This window comes from Nicotiana tabacum, chromosome 3, assembly GCF_000715075.1.
Source record: "Nicotiana tabacum cultivar K326 chromosome 3, ASM71507v2, whole genome shotgun sequence".
Lineage (NCBI taxonomy): Eukaryota > Viridiplantae > Streptophyta > Magnoliopsida > Solanales > Solanaceae > Nicotiana > Nicotiana tabacum.
The window spans coordinates 104,843,552-104,858,449 of NC_134082.1; the positions used below are offsets into that span (position 1 = coordinate 104,843,552).

General features: G+C 39.6%; 2 protein-coding genes across 2 annotated transcripts; one reads left to right on the plus strand and one right to left on the minus strand.

Moving 5' to 3' along the window:
* The first annotated feature begins 713 nt into the window (after window positions 1–713).
* LOC107816357 (uncharacterized) lies at window positions 714–10,511 on the plus strand. Its single transcript, XM_016642060.2, has 7 exons — window positions 714–6,335; window positions 6,420–6,673; window positions 6,763–6,907; window positions 7,542–7,743; window positions 7,826–8,125; window positions 8,214–8,905; window positions 9,637–10,511. The coding sequence occupies exons 1-7, from the start codon at window positions 1,218–1,220 to the stop codon at window positions 10,297–10,299; spliced, it is 7,374 nt and encodes a 2,457-aa protein (XP_016497546.2). The 5' UTR covers window positions 714–1,217; the 3' UTR covers window positions 10,300–10,511.
* Window positions 10,512–11,259: 748 nt separating this feature from the next.
* On the minus strand, window positions 11,260–12,303 carry LOC107816356 (pathogenesis-related genes transcriptional activator PTI6-like). Its single transcript, XM_016642059.2, has one exon. The coding sequence runs from the start codon at window positions 12,269–12,271 to the stop codon at window positions 11,480–11,482; it is 792 nt and encodes a 263-aa protein (XP_016497545.1). The 5' UTR covers window positions 12,272–12,303; the 3' UTR covers window positions 11,260–11,479.
* Window positions 12,304–14,898: the final 2,595 nt, after the last annotated feature.

A 14,898-nucleotide genomic window follows, 5' to 3' on the forward strand; every position in this document is an offset into this window, starting at 1 on the left:
GATAATCTTCTACTGAGAGTAATGTTTATCTATAACGGAGTACTGAAAGGATAAGCTCATTGTACCAGGTATAGATAATTTTCTACTGGGTAATGTTTATACATAACAAAGTACTGAAAGAATAAGCTCACTGTATCAGATATAGATAATCTTCTATTGGGAGTAATGTTTATCCGTAACAGAGTACTGAAAGAATAAGCTCATTATACCCGGTATGGATAATCTTCTACCGGGGTAATGTTTATCCATAAAGGAGTATCGAAAAGATAAGCTTATTATACCCGGTATGGATAATCTTCTATCGGGGGTAATATTTATCCATAACGGAGTATCGAAATGATAAGCTTATTATACCCGGTATGAATAATCTTCTACCCGGGGTAATGTTTATCCATAACCGGGTACCGAAGTGATAAGCTTCTTCAAGAGACTTATTTCCAATAGAGTACTAAATAAATAAATATATTTACAGCGAAGTCCCATATGGATAAGCTTCTTCATGAAGCTTATTTACAACAGAATACTAAATGAACATCCATAATATAATATATTTATAACATGTATAACAATTTTTGCATTTAATCGATTTAATTATGCCGAAAAGTAAAGGAGTCGAGGGCCGACATTGACGAAATCCAATAAACATTGTGGAGACAAATGTAATTAGATAATAAGTTTGGGGAACAAAAGGAAAAGACAAAACGATAATCCCTAATGTTCCGCTCATTGTTTCACCCCAATTTTCTCTCTCCAAACGAAGAGAAGTGATCTCTCTCTCTCTCTCTCTTCTATTGTCCGACGACTAGAGCAGTAGTAGGGCTTCTTCTCTAACGTCATTCACTCTCTCTCTCTATATCTCTATACGCGGCGCACGTTAAACATCGCCGTCATATATCTTACGCCGTCGGAGGTAAGCTCATTATCCTGCCTGCTCATTTTCACCTGATCCAACAACCCGTTTCCGACCCGCTTTGCATCCATACCCTAATCTAGCCTGTAATACTGTTCAATATCTGTTCTATACTTCTATTCGATTTATTAGCTGTAATAATAAATTTATCCCCAATTAAACTACTACTACTCTCATTTTTTTGGGTTCCTAGGGTTTTTGTTTTTTGGATCATTTTACAGTGAGATTTTGGGGGCCGATAAACATTTTTTTGGGGGCTAGAGAAAACATTGTTATATACACTTTTGATGCGTTGTGGGGTTCTGATATGGCCAATCATGGCGGCGTTGGGAGCAAATTTGTGTCTGTGAATTTGAATAAATCATATGGACATACTTCTCATCATGATAATAAATCTTATAGTGGTTCTTATGGGCAGGCCGGGGGGATGGGCCGCGGTCGGCCTGGTAGTGGGGGTGGAGGAATGGTTGTTCTGTCCCGGCATCGGAGTACCCAGAAAATTGGGGCGAAATTATCTGTTCCACCCCCCTTGAATTTGCCTTCATTGAGGAAAGAGCATGAGAAATTTGATTTATCAGGATCGGGCGGTGGGGCATTGGGAGGTGGTGGTCAAGGGAGTGGGCCGAGGCCATCCTCGTCTGGTATGGGTTGGACTAAGCCTGCTGCTGCTGCTGCTGCAGTTGCATTGCAAGAGAAAGATGTGAGAAGTGATGGTCAGGTTGTTGTTGATGGTTTGGATCAGACCGGGCATAGTACTGATGGCATCAACAACCAGGTTAGTGGATCCTATATGCCCCCTTCAGCTCGTGGAACTGGAATTGGAGCTGCAGTTAATGTTCCTGCAAAAACATTTCCTTTGACTGCTGAGAAAGTCTCCGTTTTGAGAGGCGAGGATTTTCCTTCTCTTCAAGCTGCATTGCCTGCCTCTTCTGGACCGGCGAACAAGCAAAAGGATGGTTTGAGTCAAAAGCAGAAGCACCTATCTGCTGAAGGAACATCTGACGAACAAAGAGACAGTTACAACATGAGTTCAGTGGTTGATATGCGTCCTCATGGGCACTCTTCACGTCATGCAACTGGAAATGGCCTTGCAGAAAATGGGTTTGAAAGACATGGTTTGAGCAGCTCTCGTAGAGCTGATCAACCTCGGAAGCAGGAAGATTACTTTCCTGGGCCACTTCCATTAGTCCGGTTGAATCCTAGGTCTGATTGGGCTGATGATGAACGTGATACTGGACACGTATTTGCAGATAGGGGCAGAGATATTGGGATTTCAAAAGTTGATAATTATTGGGATAGGGATTTTGACCTGCCTCGAACTAATGTGTTGCCCCATAAAACTGCTCATAATCAATTTGAAAGGAGGGGTCCTAGAGAGGCTCAGACTGGGAATGGGTTTACCATTGATGCCCTGAGAGGTGACACCTATAGCAGGGATGTGAGAATACCTAGTAGAGAAGGGAGGGAAGGGAGCACATGGAGGAACTCAATCCTTCCTAGAGATGGTAAAGTTACAGACATTGCCAATGACAGGAATGTTGTTAGCTCCAGGGAATCTTTTGTTAACAAAGATTTAGGGAAAGATAACAGGTATGTTCCACCACATTTTGGGGACACCGCTCGTGATGAAAGTTTTACTGGAAGTCGGGATTATTCATACGGAAGGAAAGACACGGGTCTTGTTACTGACAGCAGACAACGGTGGAATCATGCAACAGAATCATCCAACAGTCGAGGGGTCGAGCACATGACTCAAGATCGCCTTGGTAGTGAACTGTCGAGCAGATTCAAGCGTGATGGCTTTCAGAACAACTCTGGGTCAAAACCTTCATTTGCATCCATTGGGAAATCACTTCCTATGACTGATCCTGTTCTGAATGTGGGCAGGGAGAAAGGTGCCCGTTCAAGGGGTGAAAGGCCATACATAGAGGATCCATACCTGAAAGACTATGAATCTGCAGGATTTGATGAAAGGGATCTCTTTCCTGGAGGACTTTCTGCGGTGATCAAGAGAAAAAAGGATATGGTTAAGCAGACTGATTTCTATGACCCTGTCAGAGAATCCTTTGAGGCTGAACTGGAACGAGTTCAAAAGATGCAAGAGCTTGAGCGACAACGAATTATGGAAGAACAAGAAAGAGCATTGGAGCAAGCTCGAAGGGAGGAAGAGGAGAGACAGAGACTGATTAGAGAAGAGGAGGACCGTCAACGAAAATTGGAAGATGAGGCACGAGAAGCTTCTTGGAGGGCAGAGCAAGAGCGGCTTGATGCAGTTAGAAGAGCTGAAGAGCAGAGAATTGCTAGAGAGGAAGAGAAAAGGAGGATTGTCATGGAGGAAGAAAGGAGGAAGCAGGCTGCTAAACTAAAGCTTTTGGAATTGGAGGCCAAGATAGCCAAGAGGCAGGCTGAAGGGTCAAAAACTGATACTTTAGTTGTCACCACCGATGACAAAATATCTGCCATGAACAAGGAAATTGATGTTTCAGGGGGAGCTGATATGGATAATTGGGATGAGAGTGAAAGAATGGTGGAACGTTTAACAACTTCAGCATCTTTTGACACACCTGTCTTAAGCAGATCTGCTGATGTAAGTTCCCAGCACTATTCCTCTCGAGAGAATTTTTCAAATTTTCCGGACAGAGGAAGACCTATTAATTCGTGGAGAGGGGATGCACTTGAGAATGGAAGTAGCTCATCAATGTATCTACAGGACCAAGATATTGGCCATCATAGTCCAAGAAGGGATGCATCTGCTGGAGGCAGAGCAGCTCCCCGAAAAGATTTTTCAGGAGGAGCTGGATATTTGGCTTCTGGTAGTTATGCCAAAGGTGGACGAGAAGGATATACGGATGAATTTGGCCATCGGAAAGAGCATAGGTGGAGCCTTCCTATGGATGCTGATCCATACACCAGGAACAGGGACATGGACACAGAATTTCATGATAATCTTTCAGATAGGTATGGTGATATTGGTTGGGGGCAAGCCCGTTCTCGTGGCAGTACTCGCTTTCCTTACTCAGATCGGCTATATCAAAATTCTGAAGCAGATGAACCTTATTCCTATGGTAAGTCAAGGCATTCTGCGAGACAGCCACGTGTGCTTCCTCCACCTGTACTCTCTACTATGCAGAGAACTTTCAGGGGTATGAACGATCACCGTGGTTCGTCGAACCTTATTGACAATGAAAGCCATTATACTCATCATCGAGGAGGTGACTCTACGAGGCAGACAGGCTATCTTGGTGGCCATCCATCTGAACATGTTGCTCCCCTGCAGGAGAGCACTCTTGCAGAAGTTACAAAACTGAATAAAGATATGAGCCCAAGGTGTGATTCACAGTCTTCTCTATCTGTTACAAGCCCTCCGAACTCTCCGCCTCATCTCTCTCATGATGAATTGGATGAATCTGGAGATTCTCGTTCGGTATCTGTTTCCGCAGAAGGAAAAAATGTAAGTCTTTCTGGGTATGAATGTGCTCTCTTAAATGATAATTCTGCAAAAGATGCCATGAAGACGGCTTCCAGTTCTATCTCTGCTATTGAGGATGAAGACTGGAATGTGGAAGATAATGGTGAGTTGCAGCAGCAAGAAGAGTATGATGAGGATGAAGATGGTTATAGGGAAGAGGATGAAGTGCGTGAAGCAGATGATGAGAATCCTGACCTGAACCAAGAATTTGAGGATCTCCAATTAGGCGAGGAAGAATCATCTCACAAATTGGATAACTTGGTTTTGGGCTTTGATGAGGGTGTCGAAGTTGCAATACCAAGTGATGATTTTGAGAGGAATTCAAGGAATGAAGAAAGTGTATTCGATAGGCCTGAAACCTCTGAAGGTGGATCTGTATATGGGGTTCAAGTTGATGAAAAGTGCCTTCATCCTGTTGAGGCCCGCCCTGGGGCTAGTTTGGATAGCTCCTCCGACAGCGTCCAAGGAACTGAAAAAATTATGCAAGAATCTGAGTTTAGAGTGAGTACTGAACCTCACAGTGCCGCAGCCTCAAATCTATTGGATGGCGTTGATGTGTATTGCGGCCCTAGCCTATGTGCTCAGCAAACTTTCTCATCCCTTGGCACTCCATCTTCTATTGGTCAGACTAGTGTGTCAAGTTTAACATCTTCTAGTCAGCCTGATTTACCTGTTAAGCTTCAGTTTGGGCTGTTTTCTGGTCCTTCTTTAATACCTTCTCCAGTACCAGCCATCCAAATTGGTTCCATTCAAATGCCTCTTCATCTCCATCCACCAGTTGGTCCATCCCTTACCCATATACATCCATCACAGCCTCCCATCTTTCAATTTGGTCAGCTCAGGTATTCATCTAATGTCTCACAAGGGATTGTGCCAATCACTGCTCAGTCAATGTCTTTTGGTCAGCCCAATGGGCAGGCTCATTACAACACCAGTCAGAACTCCGGTGGTTCTGTGCTTCCCCAGCCTGCTCTAGATGCTTCTACTCTGAGTGTGATGAAAGACAATGTTCAATCTCTTTCAGCAAATCAAGAACATGCTTCTGTATTGAGGCCTGGAGGACATAATGACAGTAAGCCAGCACAAGGAAGTGCAGAAAGCAAAGCTCTTACAGCCAACATTACCGGGATTGCAGGTGCTAGTGATAGAAAGCTTATTTCAGAGTCAGCTATTCAAGCTGAAGCTAAGGGCTTGTCTAATGCTGATAGGCATTTGCAGCCATCTAAGGTGAAGGGTTCTGATGGCAAGCAGTCCTCGGTGCTACCATCAACTCAGTCAGTTTCTAATGAGAAAATTTATGCTGGGGGCAGGGCTCAAGGCCAAGCATACGGCAACAAGGGAAAAAGATTCACGTATGCTGTAAAAAGTTCTGGGTTGAGGTCATCTTTTCCAACTTCTGATGGTCCTTATTCTGAGTCAAGTAGATTTCAGAGACGGCCTCGTCGAACAGTTCAGCGAACTGAGTTTCGAATCCGGGAAAATTCAGATAGCAGGCAATCATCCAGCATAGTTTTTTCTAATGACTCTGGTCTTGGTGAAAAGTTAAATCACGGTGGGAGATCTGCTGCAGTGATTATTGCAAAAAGTGGATCAAAGAGAGGATCCTTCTCTAGTAAGCTACCGAAGCAAAATGTAGAGTTTGATCCTATGTCAGCAAATGTTGCTTCTCATGAGGTTGATTCCAGTAACAAGCCAAGCAAAGATGACAGAAAGGCTGTGCTACACAAAAGTCAGAATACTTCACACGCTGGCGAGGGAAATCTAAAAAGGAACATATCCGAGGAGGGTGTTGATGCCCCATTGCAGAGTGGTGTTGTACGTGTTTTTAAACAGCCTGGCATTGAAGCACCTAGCGATGAAGATGACTTTATTGAAGTCAGGTCTAAGAGGCAAATGCTGAATGATCGGCGAGAACAAAGAGAAAAAGAGATCAAGGCGAAATCCCGTGTTTCTAAGGTTTTGACGAGTTATCCATATTCATTTTTACCTTTTGATATTTATGTGATGTTATATCTTAACCTTTTCTTAATCATGTTTCAGCCACCACGCAAACCTCGGACGACTAGACAAAGTATTGCAATCACAACTAGCCCAAATAAAATCTTTGCATCTGTGGGTGGAGAACCACAAAATAAGAATAATTATTCAGATGTTATAGCTTCAGAGGCGCACGGATCTGTTTATAAGGATGTGTCCACTGGATATACTACCGTGGTGTCACAGCCACTAGCTCCAATTGGAACTCCTTCAGGGAGCAATGGATCTCAGCCCGATAAACAATTTTATACTGCCAAGTATGTGTGTTCTATTGGCACAATCATAGCAAAAGAACTTCTTGTCCTCCTGAAATGCTTATCAGTAAGTTATTCATTTATTTCGACAGGTTGCTCCAAACCACCTCTGGTAGTGTTGTTTCTGCTGGTGGAGATGACCTTGAGCCAGGCCTGATGTTTGAGAGCAAGAAGAATACAGAGAATGCTACATCATCACCTCTAAACTCATGGGGTAGTGCACAGATCAATCAACAGGTATTTTCTTTTGTCGGTTTTAGTCCACTTAATTATCTGTGATGTTTTATGCAGTCAGGATACCACTTCCAGTTAGATCACTGTCATTTCTGTCGTTCAAATTATACTTGATGAGATGTCCAATGAGAAGTTTAATGCTGGATTTGCTAGGTCGATAGTAAACAACACAGTCCCATTGCGCACCTATGCTTCCAAAAGTTTTTCTGTGCTAGCATTTTATTTATGGGGATTCACCAGTTCTAATCTGCCGATTCAAAATATGCGTTCGCTGCCTTATTTTCCACTCTGCTATTAGTTTTCCTCTTGCAAACCTAAAATTAATGGAGTGACTATTCTTTTCCAAATTATTGATATGGTATCAAACATATTTGGGTATATATTGGGCCAGAAGTCCGACATGATTTCTTTCTTGAACATCAGCTAAATAATGTCTTATTTTGTTACTGGATTTTATCATCTGCTTTTTCATAAATGGTACTGGATATTCACATATTTTAATCTTTAGTTATTGGTGGTGTTATTGCTCGTTGATCTTTTGTTTATTACTGTGTTGGCTATGGGATCTATATTCTTTGTGGGTCATTATTGCTGCAATCATTGGCTCTGAGAAATTTTCTGACTCACTTTGGCATAGGTTATGGCCTTGTCGCAGAGCCAACTTGAAGAGGCTATGAACCCTGCCAGATTTGAAGCACATGCAGCTTCTGTTGGAGCTCATGGTGGTGCAGTCACTGAGCCCATCTTACCATCATCTTCCATCTTAACAAAGGACAAATCTTTTTCTTCTGCTGCAAGCCCAATTAACTCCCTGCTTGCAGGCGAGAAAATTCAATTTGGTAACCCTCCTTGTCATATCATATGTATGTATTATTGAGTTATGATTATATTGTTCGGGTAATCTAATCCACCATTTAATAGGTGCTGTTACTTCCCCAACAGTCCTTCATACTAGTAATCGTGTTGTTTCACATGGGATTGGAGCTCCAGGTTCTAATCGAGCTGAAGTACAAATTTCCCGTAATATTTCTCCAGATGAAAGTGATTGTACACTTTTCTTTGAGAAAGACAAACGTGCAAATGATCCATGTGTAAATGTACAAGATTGTGAGGCTGAAGCTGAAGCAGCTGCTTCTGCTGTTGCTGTAGCAGCTATCAGCAGTGATGAAATTGTCGGGAATGGACTAGGCTCTGCTATTTCAGAAGCTAAAACCTTTGAAGGTACGGATGTTGAAATATCCCAATGTGCTTTGTTTATCATTTGATTGTTATGTCAGTAACCTTTATTAATCAGTCTGTGTTATGGCAGGCGATCAGCAATTGAGCAGCCAATCAAGGGCAGAAGAGTCTCTTAGCGTATCTCTTCCTGCTGATCTCAATGTTGAAACTCCTCCGATTTCATTGTGGCAGCCCCTGCCAAGTCCCCAGAATTCTTCGAGCCAAATCCTATCTCATTTTTCAGGTGGCCCACCGTCACATTTTCCTTTCTATGAGATGAATCCTGTGTTAGGTGGTCCTATTTTTGCCTTTGGTCCACATAAAGAGTCGGGTGGCTCCCAATCACAGTCACAGAAGGCTACTGTATCTAGTTCAGGTCCTCTTGGTGCATGGCAGCAATGCCATTCTACGTTGGACTCATTCTACGGTCATCCAGCAGGGTTTACCGGCCCTTTCATAGGCCCACCTGGAGGTATCCCTGGGGTTCAAGGTCCACCGCACATGGTGGTCTATAATCATTTTGCACCAGTTGGACAGTATGGCCAGGTTGGATTGAGCTTTATGGGTACCACTTATTTACCTTCTGGAAAGCAGCCTGATTGGAAGCACACACCCTCATCCTCCGCAATGGGTATCACTGAGGGGGATATGAATAACGTAAATTTGTCTGGTTCTCAGCGCAGTTTATCAAATATGCCTGCTACCATCCAGCATCTTGGCCCTGCGTCACCAATTATGCCCATGGCTTCTCCTTTGGCCATGTTTGATGTATCTCCCTTCCAGGTAAGGAATGCGATTCCATCAGCGATGTGAGTTGATCTGTGGGATCACACACAACCCCCCCCTCCCCCCCCATTTTCTTTTTCCTTTTCTTTTTCTCCCTGATAGGGGTGAAAAAGACAAAAAGGAGGGCATGTCGAATTGTTCCTTAAAATATGGAATCTGTATGCTCTAGATGAGCCGATGGTATATCGGAAACAACCTCTCTATCTTCACCAAGTAGGGGTAAGGTTTGCGTACACATTACCTTTCCCCTACAGATTCCATACTTAATGGAGTAAATCAATAAGTTCTGGCAAGTGTATTATGTAAAAAAGACAGATTGTTCTCTCCTTTGTGGTGGAGAATACATGTTTTATTCTCTCACTTGATTCATTCTGACATAATCGAAATTGTCTTCATTTCTTGGGATGTAACTTTTGCACAATATTTGTTTTTCTTTACATAATACACTTGCCAGAACTTATTGATATGCTCCTTAAAATATGGAATCTGTAATGCTCTAGATGAGCCGAGGGTATATCTGAAACAACCTCTCTACTTTCACTAGTTAGGGGTAAGGTTTGCGTACACACTACCTTCCCCAGACCCCACTTTTGTGGGATTATACTGGGTTTTTTTGTTGTTGTTGTTGTTGCTGCTGCTGCTGTAATGCTCTAGATTTTTGTTATGTGATCCATTGGTGCAAGTAGTTCTCGTATATAACATTGTACTTTGCTTTGGTTTCTACCCAGTCTGCACCTGAAATGTCAGTCCAAGCTCGCTGGTCTCATGTCCCTGCGTCACCTCTTCATTCTGTTCCCAACTCTCATCACTTGCAGCAGCAAGCTGAAGGCGCATTGCCTTCTAAATTTGGGCACGGTCATTCTGTTGATCAGTCATTGAATACTAATAGGTTCTTGGAGTCTCATCCTTCTGAAGCCTCTGATGGTACCCCCAGTTTTACTGTGGCAACAGATGCCAATGCAGCTCAGTTTCCTGATGAATTGGGTCTTGTACATTCTTCTAAGTCGGGGGCTACTAGTGGTTCTGCTAAGAGTCATGTCAGTCAAAGCTCCTCTGGATGTGTTAATGCAGATATTGGCAAAAATGATAGTCTCAGAAACGGTGTTAGCAACAACGGTAAAGAGCCGGGCAGCAGTGGTTTCAAAACACATTCCCAACAGAAGAATACATCTGCTCAGCAGAGTCAATCTGCAGGCTATAACTATCACAGGGGTGGTGGGATGTCTCAAAGAAATATGGCTGGAAATGATTGGTCCCATCGCAGAATGGGTTTCCATGGCGAAAAGGGCAGAAATCAGTCTTTGGGTGCAGAAAAGGGCTTTTCATCCACTAAGGTGAAACAAATATACGTGGCAAAGCAAACCGTCAGTGGGACAAAAACCACGGGATGAGCAAATTACATGGTTTGGAGATCTTGATAGGGAAGGATCTGTTTTTGAGATATTTATTTGTCAGTGGGACATTCAAGCTAGTTTTGGTACCTTCTTCCATTTACGGCTTCTGAAAATAACTTAATTTGGACTTAGATAATTGGTTGGTGATTATAGTGATCCTCTCAATTTTGTCCGAAATATGGATTACTAAGTTGTGGTTTGGCTGCTGAGATTTGAAATCAAACCCTGTGCATGGCTGTTATCTGCAAAAAATTTCAGCTCCTTTTCATCAATTTAGCTTGCGTTTGGACATAATTCACGCGGCGTCTAAAAATCTTTTAGTAAATTTAAGTTTGTCGTAAAGTTTCTATTAGGTGGTAGTTTCACTATTTCAATTCTGCCAAGTTTTGCCAGATGTTTTAGTAAAAAGGGATCTTTCGACAATTAAGTTTGGATTAGAGCATGGCTTGTTTCTTGATATGGCGCTACTACGTCGAATGTGACGGCGGAAAGAGACGATATATCTCGCTGTTGAAAGGAATATCAAGACAAAAATGTGAACTCTTTTAAAGAATTCCATTTTCGTTACTATGGATTCGTACTTGCAAATATGCTGAAGTAAGGCCATAGCAGTTATCGTCTGTTAATTAATGAGACAATTTGTTAAAAGTAAAGATCAAACGTCCTCACAAAATCCAAAACCTATATACTTCGTTATCCTATTTTTTCCGATCTAATCTTGAAATTCGGACCTTTTTCCTACATATAATCTTTATTTTTAATAGCATACTTGTACAAAAATTGGCTCAGTTCACTAGAAAATTACTAAGTAGTATATTTGTACTTAAATATTTACGTATAGTTACTTTATGTTTTGAATTTTTCTTTCTTTAACTCTATGTTCAATCAAATATCAGAAAAAACTCTTTTTAAGTTAAATTGATTTTTACTAATAAAAATAAAAATTGAAAAAAGAAATCCGAGTCACCTCTGTTGCTTTTTCTCATAAATTTTTTTTGAAATAATTGCAACTTTACTAGTAGTACTACTAGTTATAAATACAATACATACCCAGCCAACAACATAATTTTCCTACTACTCCAAGTCCCAAAAAGCTGAAAAGCGGTAAAAAGAGAGACTTAAAAAAGAGAAACAAGGAAAAGAAAGTGCGGACAAACCAATAAACTTAATAGAAAGATCAGAGCGACATATCTTTGGTTATCCACTTGACAAGTCCATCATCTTCCAACGTATCCCAAAAATCATCACCAGTTTGCACATTGCTTTCACCATTATCATCACCTGCCACTATTCCATTATTCACCCCCTTTTGGACTTGTAATTCTTCCACTACCATTGGCAACTTATTATTATGATCAGTAACTGTAGTAGCAGCGGCGGCATATTCTGAAATTGGGAAGTTGGTCTTGGCCTTTTCTCCTCTAAATTCTATAGCCTTCTTGTCATAAGCTCTAGCAGCTTCTTCAGCAGTAATAAAAGTACCAAGCCAAACTCGTTGCGCTTTATGTGGGTCTCTAATTTCTGCTGCCCATTTTCCCCACGGCCTTTGTCTCACTCCTCTGTATTCCTTCTTCGTATTTCTCCTTCTTCTCCTTCCCTTCTGCAACTCCAAATTCTCTCGCTTTACGTGAAAAGAAGTAGTAGTGCTACTCCCAATGTGACAAGCTAGATAAGTGGCAGCTGACACAGTTGGCTCCACAATGCTCCTACGTGGCAATATGGAAGCTGACGTGGCTGCACTTGCATTTTCAACTTCCCTTATAAGCTGAGCTGCTTCGCCGTCGGTCTTTCCATCGGCGCCGCAGATCACATGCCGGAGAGCTGACACCATAATGTAAAACTCTTGGTCTTGTGTCAATTTGTGGGTGATGCTACATTTTTTATTCTCTTGAAGTTGAGAATCTTGTACGGCTTTAGATTCTTGAGAGAATCTATTGTCCTGAAATTCCAAGTAGTTAATGTTTGACATGGATAAGGTGGTGCTGATGAGTCGAACGAGGATAGAGTGTGTGCGTATTTATAGAGTTTCCTTTTTGGGGATGTGGCTGGAACACTAACTGCACACGGGGTTAACCAGATTGTATGCCACGTGTGTGAAATAGTTTTGATTACTTGAAGTCTTATGTCAGCAGATATTGACGTGGCTATTTGGGATTCTTTTGTAGTCAAATATAGTCATAGGGCCTTTCTACTTGACAGCGCAACATTATAGCATTTAGGACATGTTATCCTCGGAGGTTCTCGAAGGATCGTGGAAGCTTCTGCTTCTGCTTCTCCTTCGACTTCGGACAACTATAATAAAAGCTTCTTTTGCTAGTTCTTAGAGTATAAATTAATAAATGAATTATTGTTCTTAAAAATTTAAGAGGTAAAAACTTTGCCATGCTATAACATTTGCTCAATAAAAGCTTCTCACTAAGGGTACTAATAAAAAGTTTAAAATTGAATTATTTATCAAATATAAAAATTTATTATTCTTTTTCAAACGGACTAACAAGAAAAATGTGTCATATAAATTAAAATGGACGGAGTTATTGTATGCGAGAGATACTTATTTTAAATATTAATTAAAGATCAACATTTACATTTACCATAAGCTGATAATTAACTTGAAAAAGAATTTAGATAACTTGTTGATCATACGAATAAAATTGAATTTATTACTCCTTCCATCTCAAGTTATCTGTCATGATTCCTAAAAATAGTTATTTTAAATTATTATCATTTTAGAAGTTCAAGACAAAATTAATTAATTTTCTCATTTTACCTTTAATAGTGATTGTTCCTGGAAATAAAAATAACACATAATAAAATAAATATTCAATAAAAAAAGATTATATTTTAAGACATATATAACGGTAAACTAGTCAAAAATCTTTTCTAGCTAATGTTCCTTAAGGGCCGTATAAATGAAAAACACGACCTCTTGATCAAATCAAATTGTGAGAAATTCTATTAGCCGTCAAGGAATAAAACTTATATTTAATGACACTAACATTGATAAGGTGGCGCTGATGGTCAAACAGTAATGAAGTGTGTATACAATATATACTTACGAGTTTAACTTATTTAAAGTTTAAGTTGTGAATTCATCTAGAAAATAAATTTGTACTCTTTAAAATTTAAATAAATTACTTATTGTAACAAATAAAGATGACAAGATACTATAAAATAAATCTATCTATCTATCTATCTATCTATCTATCTATATATAGCTAGGAATTAAAAAGGTGATGTGACACCTTTTATAGCTCAAGAAAGTCTTCTATCCTTTTTCTCATTTTTTTGGCTTTTATCCATTATTTGATGACTAAAAAATCTGTAGAATATTTAGCATATATCATATTTATGGCATCCTTAATATTGTCATTTATGGAAGGTTTAAATTATGACTATAGAAACTAAAACGAATGACTAAAAAAATTCTACAATCAATTTGAAAACAAAAACGCTCCATCACTTAATATGGGAATTGAACGGGTTCTTCCTCATTAAACATAAAACAATAGTACACCACTATATATAGAGACTCATCTTTAGCTTGGTTTTATAGTGGATTTCATGGCTTTCTACTTTAAACTCTATTGTTATATTAGATATACGTGTTTTGCTCCTTTAGAAATATTGATGCTACGTTATTTTCTATTTTGCTACAAGAAATCAATAGATTTGTATTGTCGTCGTTTTCTTCCAGTAACTCATAAATGTCAAATGCCCGAGGTTTTGTGCAATTGCAGTGTATGGAACAGTAACCTACAAGGAAAAAATACTGAATAAATGATTATTTTCCTGTTATTAGACACCTTTTATTATCTTTCTGTTCGCTCCATTAAAAATAATGATAATCTTCTATTTTTTTTGTAGATGCAAGACATCAGTATTAGGACATTATTTTTGGAACAAAACTAGTCATAAGGGATGAAATCCTAGAGTAAGTTGCAATAGAATTGGCAAATTTAATTCAGGCACTTATAACTTATGCCGATAAATAATCTTAATATCCATGCATTTTGTTTGTGTGCATTTGTTGTCACTTTTTTTTTTTGTGCGTTTAATGATTGGGCAATACAATCTTCTGTTCAAACATTCATAAAAAAAACACAATGGTATTTGGAAATAGAATAGTTCTACTTGGAAATTGAATGGTTCACGGATAATTTATAATAGCTCGATGGTTGTAAGATTAATTGTAATTGGTCAAGAGTGGTGTATTTTGTGTTTCACAAATTGTTTCTTCTCTTTTTTTGGGGATCAAGCTCATATTTTGCAACTTACTTATGGTTATAATTACCGGAATATGATATTGTTAATATTATCTTCTAAACTTAAGTCGATTTACCTTTTACTTTTCTTTTTCATATGAAAATTTTCTCTTTTCATTTCGACAATAGAGAACTACTTCAATTTATTCTATTGGGAATATGGTGGCACCTAGCTTTATTTTTAAACAAAGTAAGAATGTAAAAACCTACTATACTAAGTCTGTCTCTCCTGTTTATTGCATTTTAATATATCAATAATAGAATATTAACGTATTTTCTTCTGCATTTTAAAGTAACTAAATACGACTGCATATAATAAATAATAATAATGCGT